We start from the raw sequence: 26,422 nt of genomic DNA, 5'->3' as shown, positions 1-26,422 counted from the left end.
TTTTGTGGATCTGAACACTTAAAAAGTAGTTCACACACACTGGCATTATTGCATTACTTTTTTTTCATTTCATCGCTCCCTCTATATTCTTAAGTCCACCTTTCATCATCAAAAGTGCTACTCAATCTCCCTGTCACACCTTTGTGCCACTTTATTTACTTATTAGTATTTAATTGTTCTGACATGGATGTCGGTCTTGTTATAAGAGTTAAGGTTAAAAAAAAAACGAAATAGCTGCCACTGCATCCCAAAGATTGTGGCATGGTAAGAAAAAACATCCCAAGATGGCCGCCATCTGCTTACATGCTGGAACTTGTGTAGAGCTACATGCGTGGCCATTTTGACTTTTTTAACTTTACATTTCCAACATGGCCACTAAAAATTTGGTAAAAAATAAATAGATACATATATTGTGCAAGAGTGAACAAACTGCAACATCCGGACCCTCAAAACAAAGATAAGAAGGCACCACATCATCACTCAACTGTTAAAGAGTTTTCCAAAGCATGCTGGTTCATTTAGGCAATGCGTTTCCCTTCTTGTATCCACCAAAAAATTTGATAATTCGCGTTTTTTTAAGCAATGCTTATTTTCGACTATACAAACATGTAAGTGGAACTAATACAAAAATAAATCCTGCGCAAGATAAATGAAAGCTCCGTTTGCGGACATGCATAAACACAAAGCGAACGCTATAGAATAGCACGGTGGCAGTGAACTAGATTTACTTGATGATTTAAAAAAAGAAAGCTAAATATTCAGACTGATCAGTAATCAACAGCCATTTGTAATAACAGACACAGGTGACTTGAAATCAGGCATGGAGCAGGAGGAAGGCTTCTCGAATGGGAGAGATAAAAAAAACTGAAACGGGGAATGGGGGATTGTTCTTAAACCTGAAGACTACAATTAAACTTCAATGTCAAGAAAGCTAAATAAACATGTCCTGCTTTTTCCTTTTCAATGTGTAATGGCTTTGTTAAACCCTCCTTAGTCTTTATCCTCAATGTCCCCATATTCAGGTGGCAGGCTGGTCAGAAGGCTGCAAAGAAATGAAGAGATTTCCCACAATATAGATGCCTCTGGAAGGCAAAGAGGGTGGAACCATGTCAAACAGCCTTTCTGACCTTTCTGGCCTTTCAGAGCCAACCATATGTTGAGAGCATACATGGTTTCTCTGTAGGCCAGCCCAGGCAGGCACCGACTCATCTTCCTCTCACATAATGTGCCATAACATGAAGGATTCAGGGCCTCATTTTTTAGCCATCAGTCCTGAGCATGGCATGTCATACAAGCAGTCCTTCTTCTATGGAACCCAAAGCACACAAAGGAAATAGTGAGGTCTTATGGGTAAGGGGTCAACAGTGAACTGGAAATGTTCACCACAGACTGAATGGCACAGACACCGGCCTTTTGCCCACAAGAGTTCTGTCCACTGGAAAATAATACTTTTATAAACTATACAATTCTGTAGGGCATATTCCCAAAGGTATTTTGGAGTATGCAAAACAAACTCCTGTAGCACTGTTTTGCATCCTCTTACATGTGTTTGTGAATTGACCCTGAAATTTCCTCCTCCCTATCAGTAAAAGTCCAAACAGTCCTCAGTCCTTTCCATTTGTAATCACTGTATACGAGTAGCCCTAAATATTCCCGTTTTATTCCCATTTTAAATGTTCTGGGACCAATTTAAAAAGGTATGTAAGTGTAGTTAAAAGAATACTTCAGGACATAATCCAAACTTTTGTTGCGAATAAGCACATAGGGCCTGATTCTAACTTTGGAGGACGGTGTTAAACCGTCCCAAAAGTGGCGGATATACCACCTACCGTATTACGAGTTCCATAGGATATAATGGACTCGTAATACGGTAGGTGGTATATCCGCCACTTTTGGGACGGTTTAACACCGTCCTCCAAAGTTAGAATCAGGCCCATAGTCTTCACCTGGGGTGGGCGAAAAAAGTCCCAATCTGCAAAATGTGTGAATTTCATGCTTGTTCTCAGTCCTCATGCAGAGAGAACCTGGGCTATGAAAGTCACCTAAAACTGCTCCACAGGCGAAACACAGACGGGCCGATTTCGCATGTTTTGTGGTTTGCCCAGCCAGAAAAATGTGGTTCAGAAAGAAACGCATGGACTCTGAACCACTCAATCTGCCCACAAACAGAGCAGTTTCTAGCTTGAGGCAGTTAGCTTGTTGTCCTACTTCCTCTTGGATTCACCTGTGGCAGGCACAGGCAGATCCTTGAGATGGAATAAAAACCACATTTTATGCGGGCCATGTGAGGTATTATCCTGAATTTAGAACTTTCTGCCCACTCAGAATAAAATACTTAATGGAATTGCACCTATTGCAAATTTCTGCAATGCTCTCGGAAGAGTTAGCACCAGCTTCTACATGGTGTTAACCAGCATACTTTTTCCATGTACTCTTGGGTATCGCTAAATATCAGTAATCCGGTGCTACAAGAGTAATCTAAATAGCCAGAATGATTTAGATGTCTGGAAAACCTATTACCACACACCTAACACATCTATGGCATTTCCATTAGGAGCTCCAGTGTTAAATCTAGGCTGAAAATTCGAAATGAAAAGTGTAAACAGCCAAAGGTTTGAAACAGAATGTGAAAAAAACACATAGTTCCAAAATATCTGATGTCTATGAGATTGCCAATTAGTTTGAAATGTAAAAGCTAAAAAAAAAATCCACTTTAAAACAATACGTTTTCTTGGCTAAAGTAGTCTCACTAGAAGGAGACTTAATTCTACCCAATCTCCTAAAACTAATAATAGTGCCACGACTTACTCCACGCTGTCAAATACCCTAAACTAAATGTCCTAATCCGAATGTAAGTACCGCCAGATGCCCGGAGCTACCCATAACCATGGCCCTAAATCTAACACTCATCCCTTACTTATCCCTAACCTTAGCTGAAGTCCTAATTCAAATCCTAACCCCAAGATTTACCCTAACCTGATTCTAATCCTACTCCCAACATTTACCAAAACCTTTACCCTAAACCCTTACTCTAATCCAAACCGTAGCCCTATTATTCACCCATACCCTAAAACTAATCCTCACCATAACACCAATCACTTCCCTAACCCTTGTCTATTCCTAACCCTAAACAACTTTTACATTTCTCAACTTTTTTCAGACTATTATTTTATTGAAGCATTTTGCCTTCAAACCAAATCTTTTTCAAGTCACATATTTCTAACATAGAGTCTTTCAAACTATGGGCCTCATTACGATCCTGGCAATCTAAAGACCGCCAGGGTGGCGATGGGACCACTGCCAATGCGGTGGTCAGAGTGCCATGTTATGACCACGGCGGTAGTGACTCGGTCGGACCTCCAGCACCGCCAGATTCACGTTGGCCTGGCAGTGCTGGAGGTCCTAATCCACCAGTGCAGCGCTGCAACCATCGCTGCCATAGGAATTATGACCTCCTTCTCTGCCAGTGATTTAATGGCGGTAACACCGCCATGAAAGGGCTGGCAGAGACGGGGTGCAGATGGCCCCAGGGAGGACACAGCACCCTGTCTCTGCCGCCTTGGGCAGTGCAGGGGCCCCCCTGACCAGCCCTGTTTCAATGTTCACTGTCTGCGAATTGCGACAGGTGCTGCTACACCAACGCACTATAGCATTGCCGCCAGCTCTATTACGAGCCAGAGACAATGCTGTAGGCCGTTTCCTGCTGGGCCAATGGGCGGAAACTGAGTTCACGCCCAACTGACCCAGCAGGAAACCTGTAATGTGCCTGGCAGGGAGGCTGCCACACTGGCGGCAACCTAGCCGTCAGGACTTCGGCGGGTGGGCTTTTCCGTCCACCGAAGTCATAATAAGGTCCTATATTTTTCGAACTTTGTCCGAATACCCTAGTATCTGCTCTACCATGGGCCTGGGCTATGGGGATTATTTAGGACTATTTCACTACACTATACCTACATTCCTACCTTAATAGCGGTGTAAGAGATCAGGGGCCAATTTAACAAAGCCAATTTAACAAATGATCTAGCCTTAGTGCTACAGACTGTAATGATGTAGACCCCAAACTCCTGTTCTGATTGGTTAAAAAGAGATCATGTTTACAGCTTGGCAGTCGTTAATATTCATTGTTCAACGTTATTTCATGGTGGGGCATACAGACTCTGCTCAAGACTTATTTCGCTTCAGTGACTACACGTTGACTGGTTTGACTAGCAAGACTTTAGCACTGGCCACTAGTCAAGCACCAGGAAACTTTGATAGCGCTTTGACTTACATATTCATCTGGATTGGGGTCTTGAGATTGGGGCGCATCAGGGATGGCGGTGTCGCAGTCTGGGCTGTAGTGTTCACAATAGTCGTAGGCTGCTCTCGCGTCTGGTACAATCAAGAGTTGCTGGATGTCTCCCTGAAATGAAAAAAAAACAGGAATTAGAGTCTGGAATCCCAAAAACATGTTCTGCATTTAGCTATCCAAGCAGGTTCTTGGCAAATGAAAGCAGATTCCATCCAACACAGTGAAAAATAGTATATTTTATTTCAGCTTTTCTTGATGAATGCCATTGGACCTCTCCAGTGAACAGAGCAAAATATTAGTCCAGAGTAAAAGTTCTGTAAATTGGTGTGGAGAATGGTCCAACCAAATATTTGTTATTGAAGATGTATGTTTCTGTGTTACATGCCTAATAAACATAACAAAGAAACCAAGGGGCAACGAATGGAGCTTAATACATTTGTTATAGAATTTTTAGATTTATTTTATTTTTATTTTGCCTTGGGCGCTTTTCACTGCTTGGCTCTTTGAACCAAATAGCGTGGAACATGGTAATTTTGCTCCTACAGCAAGAAATGAATGTACATCGAAGGAGTGGGGGGGATACATAAATAATAAACTCAAAATAACATGATAGATTAATTTCTTACATAACTAAGCTCTCTAACACGATCACAACATTTACGATTATATTTTGATGTAAATTCAGACACATTCTTTTAGATAGATTTATTTATTTGTGAATCTGGATGTTAAGTGCTTCGGCATCTTATTGACATTTGACTTGAGAATCTTATATTCTCTTCAGTAAAATATGGGAGAATCCATGAATTATTTTGTCACGTTTATGCCATCGATTTAATTATATAGCGCTATGCTGCCACAGCGTTGCCACTGTAACTGAAAAAAAGAATTAATAATGTTGGTGGTTATGTTGGTGTTGTCGTGGTCAGACCATGAGTAACTGTCATCTGCTACAGTGGGTGGGTCTCAATGGAGGAAAGGCCTATTGTTGATAGGCCTCAGAACCTCAGAAGCCTTGTGTCACTGTTTGGCTGTAAAAGACTTTTGAAATTGTTAGTTGAAGTGTACAGAACTGAAATAACAAGGGTGCCTTGGACCCTGATGTAGCATGGAAATAGGCCTCTGTCCACCCGCTAATCCCGCCGCCTGTGAAATACAGCCATGTGCAGGGTGGTTGCAGTTGCAAACCCTTGAACTGCCACCAGCAATAGACCAGAAAGTAAGGAATAGTATATAAGCCAGTGGGATACCTTACTGCAAGGAGCCACTAAGTTGTTTCTTAATTGACCAGGCTCTTTAAGGAAAGCAAACTACAATCCTTGGAATAAGCTGTGAGCAAGGTATGGCAGCCATTTTGGTAAGAAAGAGTAAGCCAACAGTAAGAGAATATATTTTTTCTGACCTGAATTGTACATATATTCTCTTTTCAGCAGGACTTCTATTTATTATAGAAATGTCTCTTTGACTTTTCATTTCTGTGGTCTCCCCTTTCTTATGTGAAAATGTAATCCACTCACTAGCCTGAGAATGGCAGACAAAGAGTACAAACCGATTTTATAATTTGCGAATTTGCAAAATTTTTCAATTTTCAAACTTTCTATAACTATACTGCAATTACTAAGTGCAAAATCCATCGGATTGTAAAAGTAGGAAAAACATGCAAGTCAAAGAGCTGCAGCTAGGCCACAAATCAGGATCAATATGCAAGACTTTGATTAACTTTGTATATCTCTAGTTCTGACACTTGCAGCACAGATCTATTGAGCACTGGCATAGGAATCACCATTATTAAATGAACCTATACACATGGTCCTACCAGTGTGATAGCAGGGATGCCCGGAAAACGCATCCTCACCCTTGGCCCGAAGCCAAGCACCCATCCACCTACCGTGAGTCCACATGTCACTGAGACTTCCCGCCCCTACACTGAAAGTCAGTCTAGAGCACCATACAGAATATCCCTCCATCCCGCATTCCAGCGAAGGCAGGACGTGCATATGGGATGTCTTGGGTCACAGGGATGTGTTTAGTGTGCTTACTGCAGTGGGTACGGATGTGCACTCCTTTGCAGAAGCAGCAAGATGTGATGCTTTAAAATGCTTCATGCATAAGGTGCTCTCTACATACCTTACGTTGGCTTCTTGGTGCTTTGTGGCACTTCCCACTAAGTCAAAATATAAAAGGTTGACTGCGGAAGGCTGGTGTCCCCTCTTTCAAGGAAAAATGTGCACCTGAGGGAAGCTGTCTTGCCCTCATTGAAAAAAGCAAATTACTGTGCAAAAAGCCTGTGCCACCGCCCACTTCCTCTACAAAGAATGCAGTGATGCAACTGGCAAGTGCTCTATCCCTACAGACTAGGATGCTGTCTAAAAGCTGGCGCTTGGTGCCCATCTAGCCAAGAGTAATAAGGATAAGAGTGGTCAACAGCCCCAGAACAAATAATGAGATGGTTGCTGGAAGCTTGAGTAACTCCAAGAGGTAAGATAGCTCCTATCCTTAGGTGGGAGTCAGTCTCCTCTTGCCACTACACCATTCATAAAGAAATATTCCAGTAAGCAATAGCTAACACCATCCACATAATTAGTATTGGGTAGTCACTGACCTCCTCAGGAAACAATGGGGGGGAGAGGGTTCATGGAAAGCATCTGGACTTACAGACTCACAGGCATCAAAATACATGTTGAACGCATGACCCCAAAGAAAATGTAGACAACTTGAGACACTGTTGTTTCACTAAATAGAACTCTGACAGAAAGGGGAAGACTTGACCTTATCCATGCATGCTGTGTGTTCCAATTAGACATTAACGAAATTTTAATTACTCTCGGTAAATTTGCGAAATTCATAAATTTCACATTACTGAAAATTCATGATGTTTCTAGAAACGTTGCATTACGAATTTCGCATATCTTTTTTTAAGTCGGTGTGTTCATAAGAAAGTGTCACACGATACTTAAAGGAGACTAGTTCACAGCGTTGTGTCTCTGAGAGACAGTTTCTTCTTGAACAAGTGTCCTGCCAGAGTCCCGCCTGATCTATTGTATGCTACGTGCATGCCTCTTTAAAAAATATCATGCTAGGTGACAGGAAAACCACATTTAACTCTAAAAGTGTAATTTCACAAACGTATAATGGGACTTTACGCACCCCTTAAATGCTAAACTGGTAGACAGACAATACCAAACCTGTTGGCACTGTCATTGCCTATAAAACTTCTGTGCACAGATCCCAAGGAATTACTGAGACCAGGCAGATTCTCCATGATTTACAAGGGCAGCAGGTCTTAAAGTCAGTCTCTAAATTCAGTGCTCATTCAGTTAATTGAAATTATGAATTTAAGGGGAAACATGTCAGGCAGCCATCTGGGCGTCAGCCTAGACTGGGTTTCTGAACAAATTCCAAGATTAAATTCCAGTCTACTGAAAGGCAAAGACATTTCTGAAGAACAGTCCCAAGACATGGCAGAAAAAAGCAATTCTTCTTTGCACAGTGAGAAGCAAGTGCCAAGCAGGGGCGGGGTCCCCTGGTGACACCCCCATGAACTTTCAAAGAACTCTTCTGAAAGGCAGAAGCCACTACCCCTGTGTTAGATGACATTCCAGTCAGTGTGTTGCTGGTTCACAGCGCAAGACAACAAAAGGACTAATTTAGGCCTTGGGGAACCCCAACAAACAAGTCTTACAAACAGTGCACAAAGCATGAGCTGTCAGCCTTCTCTTCTCACTGGAGGGGTAATCATGCACCGTGAGGGAGAGAGTGGGGATGGTGGATTAGGGCATGTAGCCTTTTGTGCCTTTTTAAGTGTGTGCCCTTGTTGCAGTTTGTGTGGCTAGTCAGATTCATATTTCCCAAGGGTATCTCAAATGACAGGAGAAGTCACCAGTTGTGGCTTGCGGGCATTCCTGGGGGTGGGGTGGCACGTGTGGGGGGGAGAGGGATGGGGAGGATTAATCAATTTAGATTTATTAAAAGAAAATAAAAAAACTAACCTCCTCCGCCCCACGCCACTCCTCTCTCCCGTGTTGTCGCTGCATGCAAGCACAGGCACGCAACCAAGCCCTGCGGCCAATCCTGACGCTGCTCAAAGCAGAATCAGGATTGGCTGGGAGCGCCTTGGCTGTGCAGGCTCTCTCCAGCCTGCAACTGTGTTGCTGGGCTGGAGAGAGCCCTGTTTGCATGTGTGTTTGGTCGGCCCGAGACAGCCGGCCAAACATACATGCGCAGTGAGGGGAAGTGGTGTGCACTCCCCCTCAGTGCACCTCACCCCCGTAGCCCCGCCCTTTTCAAAGAAAAGGATTATAAACACAGTTTATTATCCTTTTCTTTGAAAGGTTTTGCAGCTGCCATTGCTGGCGGGGGTGATGTTCCTCTGCCCTTATGGAGGAGCCACCCCTGCATCCCTGTCCTTTTAACGAGTGACACTACCTGTTCTTTGTGCACTCGAGCGCATTTTTAGGAGGCAATGCTGAGGGCCCTCGAAAGTACACTAAGTAACACTTAGCAAGTCACTTGGAACAATTTTTCCCCTCTGATTCCTCAGTGGCCACCGACAATTGGAGCTTGCCAATCGTCTGAACGATGTAATTTGGCAGCCCTTTGTGGAAAGTCATTCACTCATGCTGGCCTATCTCGTTTGGTAGAATGGGGATTAGGGAGTTTATTTTCACATATACTGGGCCGGTGATACATTAAAGCGACTACAGGCAGCTGCCTTACAACACCACTGAAATGGCAACAAGGAAGGAAGCACTGCAACAATCGGCCATGCTGTTATGTTATGTTATGTTATGTTATGTTATGTTATGTTATGTTATGTTATGTTATAATTGCTTATATAGCGCCTAAACTGCCCAGAGGCCTCGTAGCGCTTATGCTGCAACACAGATTTGTCACTGTTTATATTCGTAGGATGTTTAATGTCAAAGGCTGACCCTTCCCTACCATATTACAAGGAATGTGCAGGTGGCTTTCATTGTCACATGCTGCAGCTTCTACACCATATAATGGTGAACACATGGGTGGAAATCTAATGCCACAGATTGTACTTTCCCACCCCAATGGATTGAATGCAGAGCCAGGTGTTTTATGTCCCACACTGACCATTCTCTACCACATCACAGCATATGCAGAGGTGGTCATAATTTGTGGCTCGGTGACCGTTCTCTGCCAAGTTACATTGATTGTGCCGGTGCGAGTTCATTGTCCCTCAGTGCCCCTTAATATACATTTAATGGAATGGAGCAAATTCATTGTCTCTCATATGCCATTCTGTATCATTTAGTCTTAATGCAGTGAGGGTTCACTTTTTCACAATGGCCTTGCTTTGACAAGTTGAGCAAACGCATGGGAGGGAGTTGGGCTTGTGTAAAATTAAGTCCTTGTATTCCTCTGCCTCCTGGCACCATAACACAATCCGAAAGGGGCATGCCAACTCCAACAACCATCCTCAAAATTGTCTCTGCTTCAAGGAAATTGGATGCCTCAAACAGGAGAGTGTCACTTCATCCTATGCGCTAAAAATCATGTCCAAGGATGGGTAGGAGCTCATTTTCACACATTTTCCATTCTCCTCCTCATAAGACGAAATGGGATGGAGAGAAGTCAGTTCAATGTCCCTAACCCAGGTGAAGCCTCAATTTGATTACTTACAAATACTTTCTTCTGGATCCAGTTGCATTACATGGAAAGTTGGGCATTAAACTTTTCAGGTCCGATGGAAACTCTACCGATTAAATGAAATCATCAGTTGAAACCAAAAGATAATTTTCAACACCTAAAAAACTGTTCCAGGATCCCCCTGGAATCAACTGAAAGTTCATCCACAGTAATTAAGCCAAAGGCTAAAACCACAGAAACCACAGATGCATGAAACTGATCTAATAGAAACCATTGGTAACTGGTCAAATTGAATGTACATCTTTGTTTTCTGAATCGGTGGAGTGCATGGGATACAGTTGATGCACTGGCTCATCCAAGAGTTTCTGTGTTACATTGGAATTAAGACATAGGTCCTCTGTAAAGCGCTCTGCAGCTTATTGGTGATAGATCTGAGTTGAATCAATTAAAAAAATGTAATCTTACATTGTCTGGCTTCCATGTCACACATACTTTTCAAGTTCCTCAGAAATATCCATGAAACACAGTCAAACATTTTCTTGATCAAGGTATATGTATGTCTGGTGGCCGACTAGTGACAAATGCTAAGAAACCAGCAATCTTCAGTGCTACATACATTTTCTGATATGTCTCTTGATAAGATTAGGTTTCTTATTCAGCCGACGTAATCAAGGTAATTACAAGAACTGCACAACTGAAAATCATCCTTAATATCGTCATCCAACGGCATCGCAGGCTGTAATACACAGATTTGCTGATCCAAATGATCTACGTTTTCAAGTTGTCTTCTGTGTCAATACTAGCCCTTAAAAACTCGCCAATGAATGAATTGTGTATCTCACCTGAGTCTTGCGTTCTGGGCAAATATTTATTTTTGTTCAATAGTGCAGTATTTTCAACCCAATCATCTTTCAGGCAAACTGCAGAAAAAAGCCCTGGGTATGTGAAAGTAATTTGTCCCAGAAATTTGACAAATTAAATAGCCTTATCATAAAATGAACTGATATCTGAAACTTCATAAATGTGAATTGGTATCTTCCAAAAATATCCACCTCTGTCTCCCACTCCCCAAACCCCCTGCAACAACCCCTCTGCCCCCCCTATCCCGATCTCCAGTTCCAACAGTAAGCCCTACATTTCCGGCTTATGCCAATATCTTCATTGGTATAACTGCAATTTGTCTTAGCATCTTATGCTGAATGATCGGAGGTGGGAGGGCGTAGAGCTAAGTCATACATGAGGTATCTACATACAAAAGCAAAAGGGCTACAGAATACACCCCAGTCCACGTCTTTGAAAAAACGTCATGAATGGACCTAACAAGACTGGCTTCCTGGCTTGTTTGAAAATGAACCTTAACACGCCTGCCTTTGGTCCTTAATTAAACGAAGTGGGATGGAGCAATGGCTAGAAAATATGTACGGTGTGTAAAGAGCAAAATAAATTGACTGAAATAATATCCAAATTGATAGATTCGTTAACTACTCAATAAATTACAAAATCTGCAATAGATCAATAACTCAATTTATAGAACAAAATGCAGACTTGAATCACAATTGGAAGCAAAAGAAGAAAAAAGGTAGCGACTCGATTAAAAAAGATTGACACAGGGCAGATGAAATGTAGCAAAGATGGAGAAAACAATCCTGTCAGCAGCGAAGCATGGCCACAAAGATATTTCCCAATTTTGCCTCCTCCTAAAAATGAGGACAAAAGTGTTATAAGAGCCAACCTTCCTTCAGGCCCAATGATACTTTCATTTCCCCTTTCGCATCTTGTGATGTCTTGGTTTCATTGGTAAAACCCAGGTTGTGCTCCAAGGCTTGAAAGAATGTGTAACCGGAGAGTAATTGAACGGAAAACCAATAAAGGATGAAATAGGACACTAAAGATAAATCATCCAAGGTTATGTGAAGTGGCATCAAGTGCAAGGGGTGGCAAACCATTAAATGCATTCCATGCAAAACGAATCCAATTAAGTGTCTATGTCTGTCAATGAAAAAGATGATTGATGCAATCTAGAGGGAAGTATCCAGAAATATGTTACCTTATTTATTGTTAAGTTAGGTCAAGTGCCACAAATAGCCATCAATCCACTACAGAGCACAAAGACTATCATTTTAAAATACAAAAATGCACACACAGAAACGGCCAGGTGGAGGTGGAGGCCCCCCTCCTCCCCCGGATCCTGCGTGTAGAAACCCTGCACATCTGTATTCCTCAGTCACAGTTCCTACTATTTTTCTAGCCTTCAGCAGAACACCAGTCAAAATTGCTCGGTCTTCTGGAGGTTTCTGAACTGTAGATGGTTAGGTTTTGCTTTCAGACTGAAGTTCGAGGTGTTCAAAGGTCTAGGGTCCTGGACCTCTGTCATCCACTTACATGGTTCTGTCGTTTGTATCCTCATTGGCAGATGATGTGTAACTTGGCTTTTAGTAGGTTCTTCTTTGGAGTATAGTGAAGTAAGAATGATATGGTAAAGCCATATCCATAGGAATCCTGGTATAGAATGCACCTGTCAAGTGGAACACTACTTCCTTTGAGGTCCTTTACAGTAATGTGGATTTGGAGGAAAACAAGTTGGTAAGTACTCAACCAGATAAGGTTGGATGGTATAGATAAATGCAACAGAAGAGCACACAATGAAAAGTATAAAAAAATAAATATATTATTTACACCAGAAGATAAAGTGCTACAAATGTGAACAAAGTGATGATGCATTGCACAGGAGAGTCAACCGTGCAATAATTATAATCGTTGTGGGATGCTAAAAAAAGCTACAAAGGCTGACAATAATTTCAAGGCGAAGACCAGAGTTATTCTACTAAAGGTCTCAAGAAAAGTTCCTTAAAATGAATGTAAGAGCACATTCTACGGTAGGGGAGAGGTCAATGTTTCGAACCAAAGAGGGACTCAATGCAAGGTCTTACCCAGGACAAGGTCAGAGACAATGACAGTGTAGCATTCCTTGTAAAAATCGAAGATGTAGAATAAGCAAACTCAATGTAGTGGCATAAAAAAATGGGTCAGCCACTATTGTGGTGCCCTCTTGGCAATCACAAATGCTATTCTAAAATAACTTAGGGGGTCATTTCAACCCTGGCGGTACGGGGACTGCCAGGGCTGAAATGACTGAAGCACCGGCAACAGGCTGGCGGTGCTTCCAGGGACATTACGACCGCAGCGGAAGCGCTTCGGTCGCACCGCCGGGGCCAGCGGTTTCCCGCCACAATGGCCCCGGAGGTTGTAATCCGCCAGGGCAGCGCTGCTAGCAGCGCTGCCCAGGGGATTACGAGTCCCCCTACCGCCAGCCTTTTCCTGGCGGTTTGAACCGCCAGGAAAAGGCTGGCGGTACGGGGAGTCGCGGGGCCCCTGGGGTCCCCTGCACTGCCCATGCCACTGGCATGGGCAGTGCAGGAGCCCCCTGACAGGGCCCCATGCGGCACATCCCTCAGGGAAGAGATTGCCCATGACCTTAAGCTTCATGGGTGGCAGGGTTTTCACTTCTTTTGTGAATATAAGATAATTACTCTGGGTTCAAATTAGCATTGAGTTCATTGCAGATTCTAGCACCTCCGGATTTATTTTGTACTGTGTAATATGTTTGGCTACATTGTGCTGTGGCTTTGACGTGGTAAGCATTATTTCTCAAATATGAGTTGGTGTGCTACACCTAATAGGACAATAATTTTGTAAACTATATTCAGCACATAATAATTATATCAGAGAATAGTCCAGAGAAGTCCATGGACGCTTCTCAGATTTTGTGCATGTTGGTGATTTGCAGTAGATTTAGATCCATGTGATCCATGCTGAAATCAAAATTAATTTAATCACTAAAGACGGCAAATGTTGAGGAAAAGCTGAGCAGAATGGGCCTCTTGTGTCACTAGAAATAAATGGAGAGCTTATAATGATTTTGAAATTAGGAGATTGTCATCTGACACATTAATGAATGAATAGCAGCGTTGACCTGATATCTAAAATAATCTCAGCTCGGTCATGGAGTATAAATGGTACTGTCAGAGAAGGCTTGGGACTACAGCCCTAGATGTAACATAATATTTCAAGCACTGTGCATATTATGGCAGATGAGTGTAGCAATATATATATTTTTTTCTCAAAATATCTTGAAATGTCATTAAAAAACAATAAAAATTACGCATTTAGTGAAATGCGGTTTTGCCATTATCTTGAATGACTGTTTCATTGTTAAGGCATACCTTAGATAACATATACCATTCACAATATTAGTAGAAGACAAGTTTGAGTGAAAAATATCTCATGGCATTTTCTTTACAAACTAGTCTCCTATTGGTGAAATGGATGCAAAGGTGTGTAATATGAAATATTAATAAATGTCACAAAATTTGAGAAATGTGCAAAATTTTGCAGGCGTAATTTAAATTCCTCCCAGGCCCCCTTATTAATTTTAAAAAACTAGCAGGGATTCAAGATAACGATAAAAGAGGGAACCTGCAGATCGATCTGTTCAGCTTAGTATATGATGTGCGTGAACGGGAAGGTGGTCAAAGAAGAGAACAATAATGGATGGATCCATTTGCACATGGTCCACACAGTAGTTATATTGAACAAACACAAGTTTATTATGTTTATGGACCATGTTAAATATAAATAGTTTAGCTCTAAAGGTTTGTAAGCGCTTGTATCCAGTGAAATGTGAGACTCATGACAACATATTCGGACAAAACACTGGAGACCTGAGGCAAAAAGAAGAATGTTTTCATAGTTCTAGTTTTAGAGTCTTCCTCATTGTGCAGCAGTGGGTGGATGCGCATCATTCTCCTGTCAATTTCATAAACTTTGGATGCAGTCAGTTTTGATGTGTACTGTCACAGCTGTAGAAGTTGTCTTAACTGAATAAGTGGTGACACCTTTGTAGGGCAAAGTATTTGATTTATTTCTACCCTGCAATAAATCAAGACATAATTCAGTTTCTTCTCTTTCAAAGTAAATTGTTTAACATTCATTTTTTTCATAATTGATAACGTTCCTCAACTTGTTTCAGCAACCTGATTTCCCTTCATCAGGTGGTAAATCAAATAATGAAGATGCACATGCACTCCAGTATGGCTGCAGTCCACCATCCTCCTTGTGCTGCTGGCCACAACCTCAAACCTCCAAGATCATTAAAATGGTATGGCACGCAGGACAGCAATACCTAAATAGCCTTGTTACTTGCAAGGTCAGAGTGAGACTTAAAAATAATCATTTAGGCTCCATTTTTGTTTTATTTGTTCCCATATTTGAGCCCTCATCCATGTTCTCTTTGAAATCTATGAGATTTAAAAAAAATAAGGTTTGTTGCCAAAGGTGATGATATTTAGAGAGCTGGTGGACTCTAAAGTGTTGTAATGGTATCTTGTTATAAAGTTTAGATTGGGAGTGGAATCAACTAACTCTACCTCTGAAGCATGTTCACTACCTGCTGATTAAGAGGAGCTATGTTGCCATACATAATAATTGTCACTGAGGTGGACATGAGTTATAGGACATATAACCAGATAAAAGGGCACTACATCAAGTTGTCCATGAAATGCAATGGCTCAAAGTATATATATGTTCCCTTTCTCAGGGCAAGATTCCAGTAAGGGTGAAAGAAATCACAAAGTTATACAGCACTGTATACAGTTTACATGAACAATCAACTGTTACATGGTAACTGAACTTCCTCCTTGAGAATGCAAGTATTAATTCAAATAAGAGAGGACTCCCCTAAATGCAGGCAACAGCCTGGGATCACTACCACTCTAGTGTAAATGCACAAGTACTGGTGCTGAGCACTTGGTCAAGCACCTATCTGAGGAATGTAGTGTGTGATCAACCATAGAAGCTTGGCTTGAGTACTATGAGAAGCTTTGTTGGGAGAATCGCTCCGGGACGGGTTGCAAGAGTTATTCCCTAACATGCATGCTGTGTTTTGGAGTACTTCCTCATCTACTTTTCTCACTCAAGCGTCTCTCACAAACTTTTATCTCACCCAGTAGGTTCTTACAGGTGCATGGTATGTTATCCATGTCGGATCTCACTATATAGATACCAAAACCACATAGAGGTTGGTTATAGAACAAGCACAACACGATGATAAGAAAGGTTACACCAAACATAAGTCCAAAAGAATTAAACAATGATAGGATGCATTCCACAGTAACTGAGTCCCAGTGACACTTCATGAAACTCCATCTCCATAACATATGGAAAGGAATGGTTTCAGCATCCCGAGATGACATACATGCAGCATACAAGATTCAAGGACATCCGCCAGAGGTTGAACCATGGAATCCATGGAATGCAGCTCTACCAGACAATAGTCTGCCCTGTATGATTTTCTCTTCATCCCTGGAGGCACATAGCCATGACCAAAATATGAACATAAGCAATACTTGGGATTTCCACAGTTATTTCCTACTGAATAGAGACGCTGACAGACGAAAACTCTGTCTGTATAATTTAGTAGCCCAGGAAGGTGACGTCTGCATCATCAAATTTCTTTTTCCTATTGTAAATCTCACTTAAGATGTGCACATTTGGCCTTTTTCCTCACTGGCAGGGTTGGGGGAATGCTTAACAGGGTTCAGAACGTAAGGCTCTGAGTGATGTAAAACAGATGCAGAGTCCATGGGATTCACAAACACATGCTTCCATTTAGCGGATGATGGCTAGTTTGAATTTCATCCCTCTGTGGATGATGTTCTGTTCCTTAATTGGAACCTCTGCTTTCTGCTGAGTTTGCTAGAAGAGGTCCCTCTGCTCCACTGCCATTTTTCACTAACAAAAGCTGGAAGTGTGTGTGAGTAATAGGTGATTAGATTGCAGGATGTATATACAGCCAATTATGCAAATTTACTATAAAGCGATCAGCTTTACACGCTCCATATAGTATGCTGCATCTTTTGACCCCCAATTTATGAAATGCCAGAGCAATTTACAGAACTGCCTCAGAGTAATGAAGTTTCGCCCCAACTGTGAGGGGCTCAGGCCTCTGGAGGCTACTTCTTGAGTAGATAGTTTGCTTAATGCTTGAAAGGGTTGTTGAGTTGGAAGTAATGTATTGCTCACTGAGTCTGGGGTGAGTAGGAACTATTGTTGAATTCCGAATTAAGTGTACTGTCTTTCTGTGGCACAGTTTCATGATAGCACATAGGTAGGAGCATGTGCATTGTGCATTCGTGGATTACAATGGAACCCAGTGTCGGCATCAGTAAATGTGGTACCGTGAAAAGTAATGATCATATTGCTTACCAGTAATGTTCATTACCCTGAGTAATAGTACTCCTTGTTCCAGTCCTTACTGCATGAGAGGAGGCCCCCCTCGAGACAGTTTTACCATCACTCTCAAAAAAATCTGCTGTGCAGAACACAGTTGTCTACAGCTTATGCTGCAAAATTGATGTGCGAGTACCCGCCTCCATCCCATTATAGCCTGCTAGTAACAAGCTGGCCAGAACAATTGGAGGTGCCAATGATTATAGCACTGGGTAAAAGGAGGTCTATGATTCTCGATAAAGAAGATAACCAGTAAGCAATATGTTCATTACCATTCATCTGTTCTTCTCGTCCCAGTCCTCACTGAATGAGGATTTAGCAAAGCCCACAATAAAGGTACCAACAATTATGAACATGCTCATGTGAGATTTATTAACCTTACAGAAACTAGTTAATTAGCAACTTAAGAATTCCAGCATCAACATTTTGATAGACAGAATTATCCATCTACAATCTGCAATGATTCACAAAAGTGTATGTGTAGACCAAGTTAACACCATACTAATCCCATGTAGTGAAACACTACAGGCTTCCACAGAAGAAGTAGAAAGAAACTGTTCTTGTTGAGTGACTCTGTGTATTCCCTGAAACAGGTTCTCCCACCGACCTTTATGCTTGGAATACAACCTAAAGTACCTGCAGACTGAAAGTGCCTTCCTATCCTTGTTATAAAAATAAAAAACATGTTACAAACAATGAGTTTGATAATTGAAAACTTACGTTTTCTCTAAGTATAACAATAAAGCTTTATAAACATTCAGAGTTGAAATCTCAGAATCATCAGATGATCCTTTGAATACTGGTAAAATAGCTTCTTCTGATAAATGAAATTCTGGTTGAACTTTCGGTCTAGATTTCAGAATGGGACGCAGTACTACTGAAATAACCCTGAGATATGGGTATGATATCACCGAAGCCACTAGCTCTCCTAACCCCCTAACTAAGGTGATGGCAATTAAAAAATCTACTTTAGGAGAAACCAGGTATGTAGGTGATAGGTGCGGGGAGAAGCATATGGTAAAAGTACATTGGGTGGGAGGGTCTGAGGAAAAATATGCACGGCATGGGGTGGATTTGAAGGGATAGTGAAGAGGCCAGGGGCAGCACACAGACAACAGAGAGTGGGTTGGAGGGGAATGGAGGAGGAACATAGAGGGGAGAGAACTTTATGAGGAAAACAACTGTAAAACATGTGTATTCTCATAGAGAGCTTATACAAAAAGAATAACGTAGCACTAGAAAAAGCAAGCAGTTGAAGGACACAGTAATAGTCCATGCTCCAGGAAAGGAGGAAGCAGAAGAAGAGGAAGGTAAGCCAATGGAAGCTGACAAATAAGAAGCAAGCAAATCAGAGTGACAGTGAAACCAAACAATGTAAGAAATGGGTGGGCTCAAAGCCCACTAAAAAGTAACAAAAGGTCTTGCAAGAGATACGGCATGTGCTGTCTTAGGCAATACATAAAAACTACTACTTTCAATAAATGTCTCTTAAAATAACATATGGCACTAAGGTGAAATACGCTTTTCTAAATTTTAAAAAGACTTTCCTCTTTTTACATGATATTTTTGCATCATTTCCATGCCAGATATTTTCAGGTCTTGGCTCTTAGAGCCAAGTCAGACCCTGGGCTTGACTCTGGTTCGGCTCCCCCTGTCAACTTATTGGCTCGCCCAACTCTACAAAAGTACAAAAAGAAGAACATTGTCTGAATATCAGTGAAGGGAGGGGGGTGCCAAACCCCTGTGGGAACAGGTGAGCCTTTGGGTGAGAGGTGATGAGGGTACCTGCTTTGTAGGAAGTAATCTTCTAAGCACGTGGATAATGAGGCAAGTTCGTTTGCACCTTCCGGAATGAACAGCGAGATGGGACTTTAAATGTACAAACATATGATGAACTAAAGTCACCCCTCCTGGTATGACAGGGTGAGATGTACCAGCCCGACGTTGTGATTCAGCTAGCAACATATGTGATAACACTAGAAATAATAGCAGGTCGCTGCTGAGGTGTGCTGAGCCGCCGATACATATCCCGCACCATAAGAGAATGGGTTAGACTTCTAGTGCCTACGGTGTGAATGCGACGTCCCTCCCCCCAGCCCACCCCCAACACACGCAGACATCACCACTGTTTCATACTGCATGTCCACGAGCTGCCGTTGCTGCTTGGCTGTCACACGCGGCATGTGGGACAGGCCATTAAACACCCAGAACGTAGAGAGGGGCTCTGGAATGCGACCTTTCACCCCTGACATACATATTCGCCTCTGACCACCTGGCTGGAAAGAGAGGGCCACACATATTAGATGAAGTTCGAACCTCTTCCTCCCCCCACCAGCTGTTCACCATAAATACCAGAGCTCCCCTCAGATGCACCAAAAATCACCAAGGGGGGAGGTGGGGAAGTTGCATAAAATAAGTGGCTGCCTATTCGGGGCAAGAATACTTAGCAGGACATCGTCTGCAGCGTTTCTGCACCCATGTTTTTATTCGAGGGCTCTCCCAGTGCCTTCACGGTGCGTGTTAAGGAAACAGATGATGATCTATCTATCTATCTATCTATCTATCTATCTATCTATCTATCTATCTATCTATCTATCTATCTATCGATCGATCGATCGGTCTGTCTCTGTCTGTCTGTCTGTCTGTCTGTCTGTCTGCCTGCCTGCCTGCCTGCCTGCCTGCCTGCCTGCCTGCCTATCTATCTATCTATCTATCTATCTATCTATCTATCTATCTATCTATCTATCTATCTATCTATCTATCTATCTATCTATCACTTAACATGCCCCGGCGTTAGCAATATGAGTAGGTTATTTTACTAAAATAACCTTTTGCTTGGTTTATGTGACGAGATAGTACAGGGCAGTGGATATTACGTACATACGTGTTCACTAATTGAATATTTTGGGGTGGTCTTCATTCACAGGCATTTTGCAAGTGGTATTTTTTTATGTTCAATTGGTATTTTTTTATGTTCACTTTATGTTATTTTCTTTCTTCTGAGATTGACAAGATCGTGTTGTACATCTCCAGGCATTTTAGGATGTTGGAGAACCCTGCAGCTAAATATATAACTCGTGTAAATAAAAAAATAAAAAAAGATGTGTTTGGACTGCCGCTAGGATGGTGATGGGCAAACTTCATAATGCTTTACAATGTTTTATTTCTTGTCATCATTTGCATTTGTGATCGTAATGCTTTATTTCTCCTTTTTATTCTAGTGCACAGCTTTTTGTTTTCCTTTCCTGTGACCCAAGCCCTGGGTTGTATGTGCAGGGTTCCAGCTTTGCTGTATTCGTACTGAGTGTCTGCGGGACCTGTGCAGCCTGCCTCGCTTCCTTTTCCGGGCTGCACTAACCTGGCACTAGAGCTAAAGAGAACCAAACTGTACTAGAGTTAAAGAGAGACAAAATGCACCACAGTTAAAGAGACAAGATGGCACTACAGTTAAAGACAGCCAAGATGGTGCCTGAGTTAAAGAGTTACAACATGCACTACTGTTAAAGACAGCCAAGCTGGCACTGTAGTTAAAAACAGCCAAGAAGGTGCCTAAGTTAAAGAGATACAAGTTGGCACATAGAATTAAAGAGAAACAAGGTGGCATTAGAGTTAATGTGAGCCCAGCTCGTGCCTAGAGTAAAAGAGAGCCAAGCTGCTGCCTGGGTTTAAAAAGAGGCAAGCTGGTGCCTAAGGTTAGAATGAGACAAGCTGGCATCTAGAGCAAAAGAGAGCCGAGCTGGTGCGTAGAGTTAAAGAGCGCCAAGCCGGCAGCTAAGGTTAAAGAGAGCCGAGCTGGCACTAGAATTAATATGAGCCCAGCTCGTGTTGAGTAAAAGAAAGCTGAGCTGTTGCCTAGAGTTAAAGAGAGCTGAGATTGCACCTAGCGCTAAAGAGAGCTGAGCCGGCACTAGAGTTAATTTGAGCCCAGCTTCAGCCTAGACTGAAAGAGAGCTGAAATGGCACTGGAGTTGAAGACAGCCAAGCAGGGGACTAAAGAAAGCGGAGTTGGAACTGGCATTAAAGAGAGCCAAGCTGGCACCTTGAGCTAAAGAGAGCAGAGCTGACATCTAGAGTTTAAAACAGACAAACTGGTGCCTAGATTTAAAGAGTGGTGAGTTGTTAAAAAGTAGACTCTGACAGCTGTGGTTTTCTGAAAAGTAACAATAGCTTCATTAACGATTGTACTTTGATGGTTTATGGAAGAGCCCTTTGTCTTTTTTAAAGTGATGGTGGTGGAGGTGTAGGGGCAGCATCATTCAGTGTTAGAGAGGTGACTAAATGGCTAGAGCTGCACACAATTGGACTGGGGGCCAGGTTTGAATCCCATCCTTGGCTCAATATTCTGTGATTCTGGGCAAATCACTCAATCCCCCTTTGCCAAAAAATTGTGTAACGTCTGGTGCTCTTATAAAGTGCTCTGATGCCACTGGGCCAAGTTTGTGCTATATATGATTGCCAAATTACAAAAAAACAAAAATGCTGCTAGTCAGGGACTTCCCCTGGGAGGATCCACCCACTTTCAGCACACTTTCAACACTTTCAGCTGGAAGGGAATGCATTCCACACGCTACCAGAAGGGCTGAACAATATTTGGCTCCACACTCAAAGATCAACCAAGGACAGATATGTTTTGTTGTCTTTGCAGCTCTGGGATCTAGTGCCTCCTGGTGATACAGTTCGAAGTGGTTAATCTTTGCCTTAATCTATGAAGACATGACCACATTATGCCAAATATAAATAGTTTATTGAATCCCAATGAAACAAAAGATAAGCTTCAAAGCATTATGCAGCAGCCTTAATAACTTGTACAGACACAATCTTAAGTGTCTCCAAAGCCTGAAGCCACAACTATGATTCTGATAAGGACCTCGAAACAAGAAACAGTAGTTTCATCTTCTTTCCCAAATACAAGAGGAACAAACATGGCAAGGAGGTCATCCTCGAAATGCATTTGATCCTCATGTGAAAACAATGTGGCTTATCAAACTTCCCTGTGTTCTCAGCTACTGATGGTTTCATGGGAGCTATGAAATTATCTTGATTTCAATTGACTGTTCTCCAGGAGCTATTAGTATCCAAAGGCTGAAGTAGACTCACCATGTGTCCTAAACTGTGTGCTGTAGTGGGACTGGGATGGATTATAATTTGATTAAGAACTGCTCAAATCAAAAGACAAAGAGTCTTGAATAAAAACCTTTGCTAAGCATGTATTTAAAAAAAATATATACTTACTAATCAAGGGGGATCCTTTGTTTAATATTGGTACCACTTGTATCTCCAAGTTCAGAAACTCCTGCATAAGTGGGACCTTTTTCCGGTACAAAATTTGCAAGGTCTTGCATTCTATACCACTAGAGTCTGAAACCTTCATCTCAAAGTCCGATTCTGAAGACCAATAAAGAGGACTTATCCCTTGCCTGAACTCTGCAACCACAACCATTGGTCCAACATGAAAACACTTTGCAAAGTAGGTGCCACCAATTAAGACTACAACTAATGCATGGACCAAAAGCCAGTCTAGTGACAGCTTTAACTATATGTACAAGTGCTATCTGTGGAATGCAAAACGTTTTTCCCCCAAAATCACCTTGTTAGTCTATCGAAATACACACATTTTACTAGGAAATACACGTTTGTCCATTTTAGAAAAATAAACACAGCTCATCCGAGCAAAAGCTTATCATCTTCAACAAAAAATCTGTCATGACACACAAGTCTTTCATTGTTAATAAATTCATGTTTAAATGACCTAACATCAATGCGGCATTTATAACAAATGATCACATTTACTAATACCAACGACCTGTATTGTCATTTCATTAAATATTCACCCACAATATGCCAACATTGTGCCGTTCCTATGATCGCACTGTAAGTGTGCAGGATTGCAACATTCATACCAATAATATTCTTGTAAGTTCCAATATGATATCATGGGTAGCATTACACCAAAGGTGGGCATCACCATGCCATGTGTGCTCATGAAAATAATTCACATCACTATTCCAGAGCACGATTTCTATCGGAGTTGGGTGCCATTGTGAAATGGAGACCCATAGTGTGCCAAGATTTACCACCACATGTTAGGACCAGAATTACACTAAGGGCGAATGCCATTAGATCATGCCAACAATTTGCATATTTATTCTAGAGATTGCATTTTACCACACGGGGTCGCATCACGCTAGGGATGTCCACGATATGCTATGAATTGCCACCTTTATTCAAGGGTCAGAATTTTACAATGGTGGCGCTATCATATTATTGACATCTACATTATACCAGGAATTACCACCATTATGCCATAGTCAACAGTACTATGGGAGGGTACTGCCAGTTCATTAATGTTCACAATGTGCCAGGAATTACTTCCATTAGGCCAAGGCTTGAGGTTATGCTGTACACTATCAGGATGCCAGATTGTTAGCAAAACCCCTGTTTTTTTCTCCCTATTCCATCCTCTTTGCTATATTTGTTCATCAATGACTTCTTTAGAGGACTTGACTTCCAGGAAAAAGTGACACATGACTGTGTGGAGTTTTGCATGGCAGTGGACAGAAAAAAAGAAATATTCCCCTCACTGAACCTATGCACCTACTGTATTGCTGGGAAACAGTCTGAAGCAAGATGAACTTGGAAGTGTGTTGCCAAGACATTAGAAACTGTAAAATGTTAATTGGGAGTTATGTCTTTGGCTTGAACAAATTCCTCTCACCTCCACCCCAACAAATAATTAATTGTGAACCCTGAATTTGAAGCATCTTTAAAAATCAGTAAAATCGCTAAAGAAACATTCCAATCTATGCCCTGTCCTCATGTTCGCTTACTCAACCAGCTGGGAGAGAAACTGTTGACTTGGAAGGCCTTCATCTACCTGCATGTCCAATTAATAAGTCAATCAGCTCAGAAGGACATACTAGTTGCTGTCACAGGCAGGAGGTGTTGTCTGCCTTTGGACCTCCTCTCTACCAAAAGCCGTGTGCACCTCGGTACACAAGGGAAAGAGCCCAGCAGATGTGTGTTGGGTCTGAGAAAGATGCAAAAAGAGAAGATGATGGACAGAATGCGGAGCAAATCAAACATTCACCCCCAGTCACAGATCTGGATTAAAATTTGGGATTAATCCATCAGATTTTTTGCTCGCCATGCCATTCCTATTTGGGCCCAGTCATAAGCAAATAGGTCTTGACCTTGCTCCCCCTGGGAACAGTCCTGCCAAGCTGCTAGGCCAGGGCCTACCTGGACCAGAAACAAGCACCCTGGCACCGGTTTCAGGGTATCAACCCATATCAGCCAGGCCAACTTAAATCTGGTGGTATAGCGAGCACAGGACCTAGGTCTGGGCATACCCTTCCCACTTAGAGCGACAACTGAAAAAAACAGATGAAGGACGGAATGCAGAACAAATTAAACATTCACCCCAGTCACAGATCTGGGTTTATCCTACATGTGAGAGGAGGACGTTAAGGAGCACCCTTTTTTTCTAAAACAAACCCTGTAAGCAATGAAAGGAGTGAGATTACCTTATGAGAGTGCTACCTGGATGCTTTTCTAAGACCTGCTCAATAGATGTCCTGTGTGGGGCTTGCGTGAGATGTGTGGCCAGGTCATCAGAAACCGACAACAGGTCTTGGTTCACATTTTTTGTAATGGGAATACATTATCTGTCTCACCTCTGCCTTCAAAGATTTTCACTCTTCACATCATGTATGGAATTCTATCTATCATTTGTTGGCATTTAGCCACAGTTAGACATTGTGGGTCATTTTTGACCTAAGGAATAGACCCTGCTCCTTCTTGTGGACATGAACAAAAGATTGCAAATGATTATGGCACTGGCCATCTGTTGAAGTACTCCAGAGATGGTAAGCAGCTTCAGGAATGAAGCTCAAGAGTTAGTATGTAATAGCAAGATGGCACTTTTGCTCGTTCTACATTATGTAAACACCCCTCTTTAAAAGAACAACATTAGGGTATAATCTAATGAGTGAAGCCTGCTCTACTATATAGACTAGAACGGTCTTTAGAGGAGGAAGCTATTGCATATCAGTGTTTAAAATTCCAAGATGTGAAAAAGTAAATAGACAGAAACAATATTACCCTTATTTCGCTTGCATAATGACCCTAATCCAACTGTAACTCTGCACGGGTCATTCACCAGGTTAAGAACTAAAAATGTTTTTGAAAGACTACCTCAAAACCTATAAAAACTCTGCACTCAACAGTCATCAATAAAAACACAAAGAAATGAAATCCAACCATAATTTTTTCAACAGTGTTGAAATAGCAAATCTAGTAGACATAACACTTGCATAAAAGCAACATGGCGTCATTGGCCCTACACATGGTAATGTGTCTCTTTGCCTTCCCTCCACTTCAGCACAAACCCCATGGAGGAGACGTCATTTAAGCTACTCTCAGCAACCACTAAAATGCATGTATCCCATCCCTTCCGCATTCCATCTCATTGGCATTGCCCCATTCGTTTGCCTTGAGTCTGGAAAGTTATTCACAAACCTGCAGTACCTCAAAAACGTTACAAGAGGTCTCTCTAGAGTCAGGTACTAAAGTCTAGAAATTATTTTATAAAGCAGTAATATGTCAAGCGGTTACTATGTGTCCCTCTCAAGTTAGATGAAACTGCTTCAAATGACAGTCACAAAGCTTAGGTGGTGTGGTTTCAACATATAAATTTGCATATACACCTATGCTATTTTAATGATTTATGTTTGTTTTCCTTACAATAAATACATCTATCAGAGTGGTTTATGATAATGAGCAAACATTTCATATTTCAATACGTTTCTTGATTTCCCTCAAAGTAAGTGATGACGCCCTACTATAAATAAGTCCTAGAAGTCACTGGTAATTAGAAGTACATTCAAATGTTTTACATGTAGGACTATTTTATTAGGTGGGCGTATACATATTCTGATGCAAAATGCAGTCACTCAAAGCGAATGTATAAAAAGGATGAAGTGGGCTGACCCAATGCATACTGTGTGCTGGGTATCAGGAAGCCTAATTTTGTTGAGAATTGAGCAAACCAATGGATAAAGGGCCTTGTCTGAAAGTCTCATATGTGCATGCATTTTTAAATACATGCCTATGTCTTTAGACCGGAGCTAATAAAAAAGTTGTAAAAGAATCGAGGTCGTACGACATTTTACAAGGGCATGCAACGACACTAATGAAAAGGATTAGAGGAAATGCATGCATGAGATGCAC

General features: G+C 41.8%; 1 protein-coding gene across 2 annotated transcripts in view; it reads right to left on the bottom strand.

Annotated features, from left to right (window-relative positions):
• The window catches only part of COL5A1 (collagen type V alpha 1 chain), a 425,380-nt gene that overhangs the window by 230,771 nt on the left and 168,187 nt on the right, over positions 1-26,422 (bottom strand). For both annotated transcript variants that reach the window (XM_069241581.1, XM_069241580.1), the window contains exon 5: positions 4,271-4,402. In XM_069241581.1, the coding sequence (XP_069097682.1) occupies positions 4,271-4,402 (132 nt within the window). The remainder of the gene's footprint in view (positions 1-4,270; positions 4,403-26,422) is intronic.

Source organism: Pleurodeles waltl, chromosome 6 (assembly GCF_031143425.1).
Source record: "Pleurodeles waltl isolate 20211129_DDA chromosome 6, aPleWal1.hap1.20221129, whole genome shotgun sequence".
NCBI classification, from domain to species: domain Eukaryota; kingdom Metazoa; phylum Chordata; class Amphibia; order Caudata; family Salamandridae; genus Pleurodeles; species Pleurodeles waltl.
The sequence above is the reverse complement of the archived record's forward strand: the minus strand, read 5'-3'. Positions and strand labels throughout refer to the sequence as shown.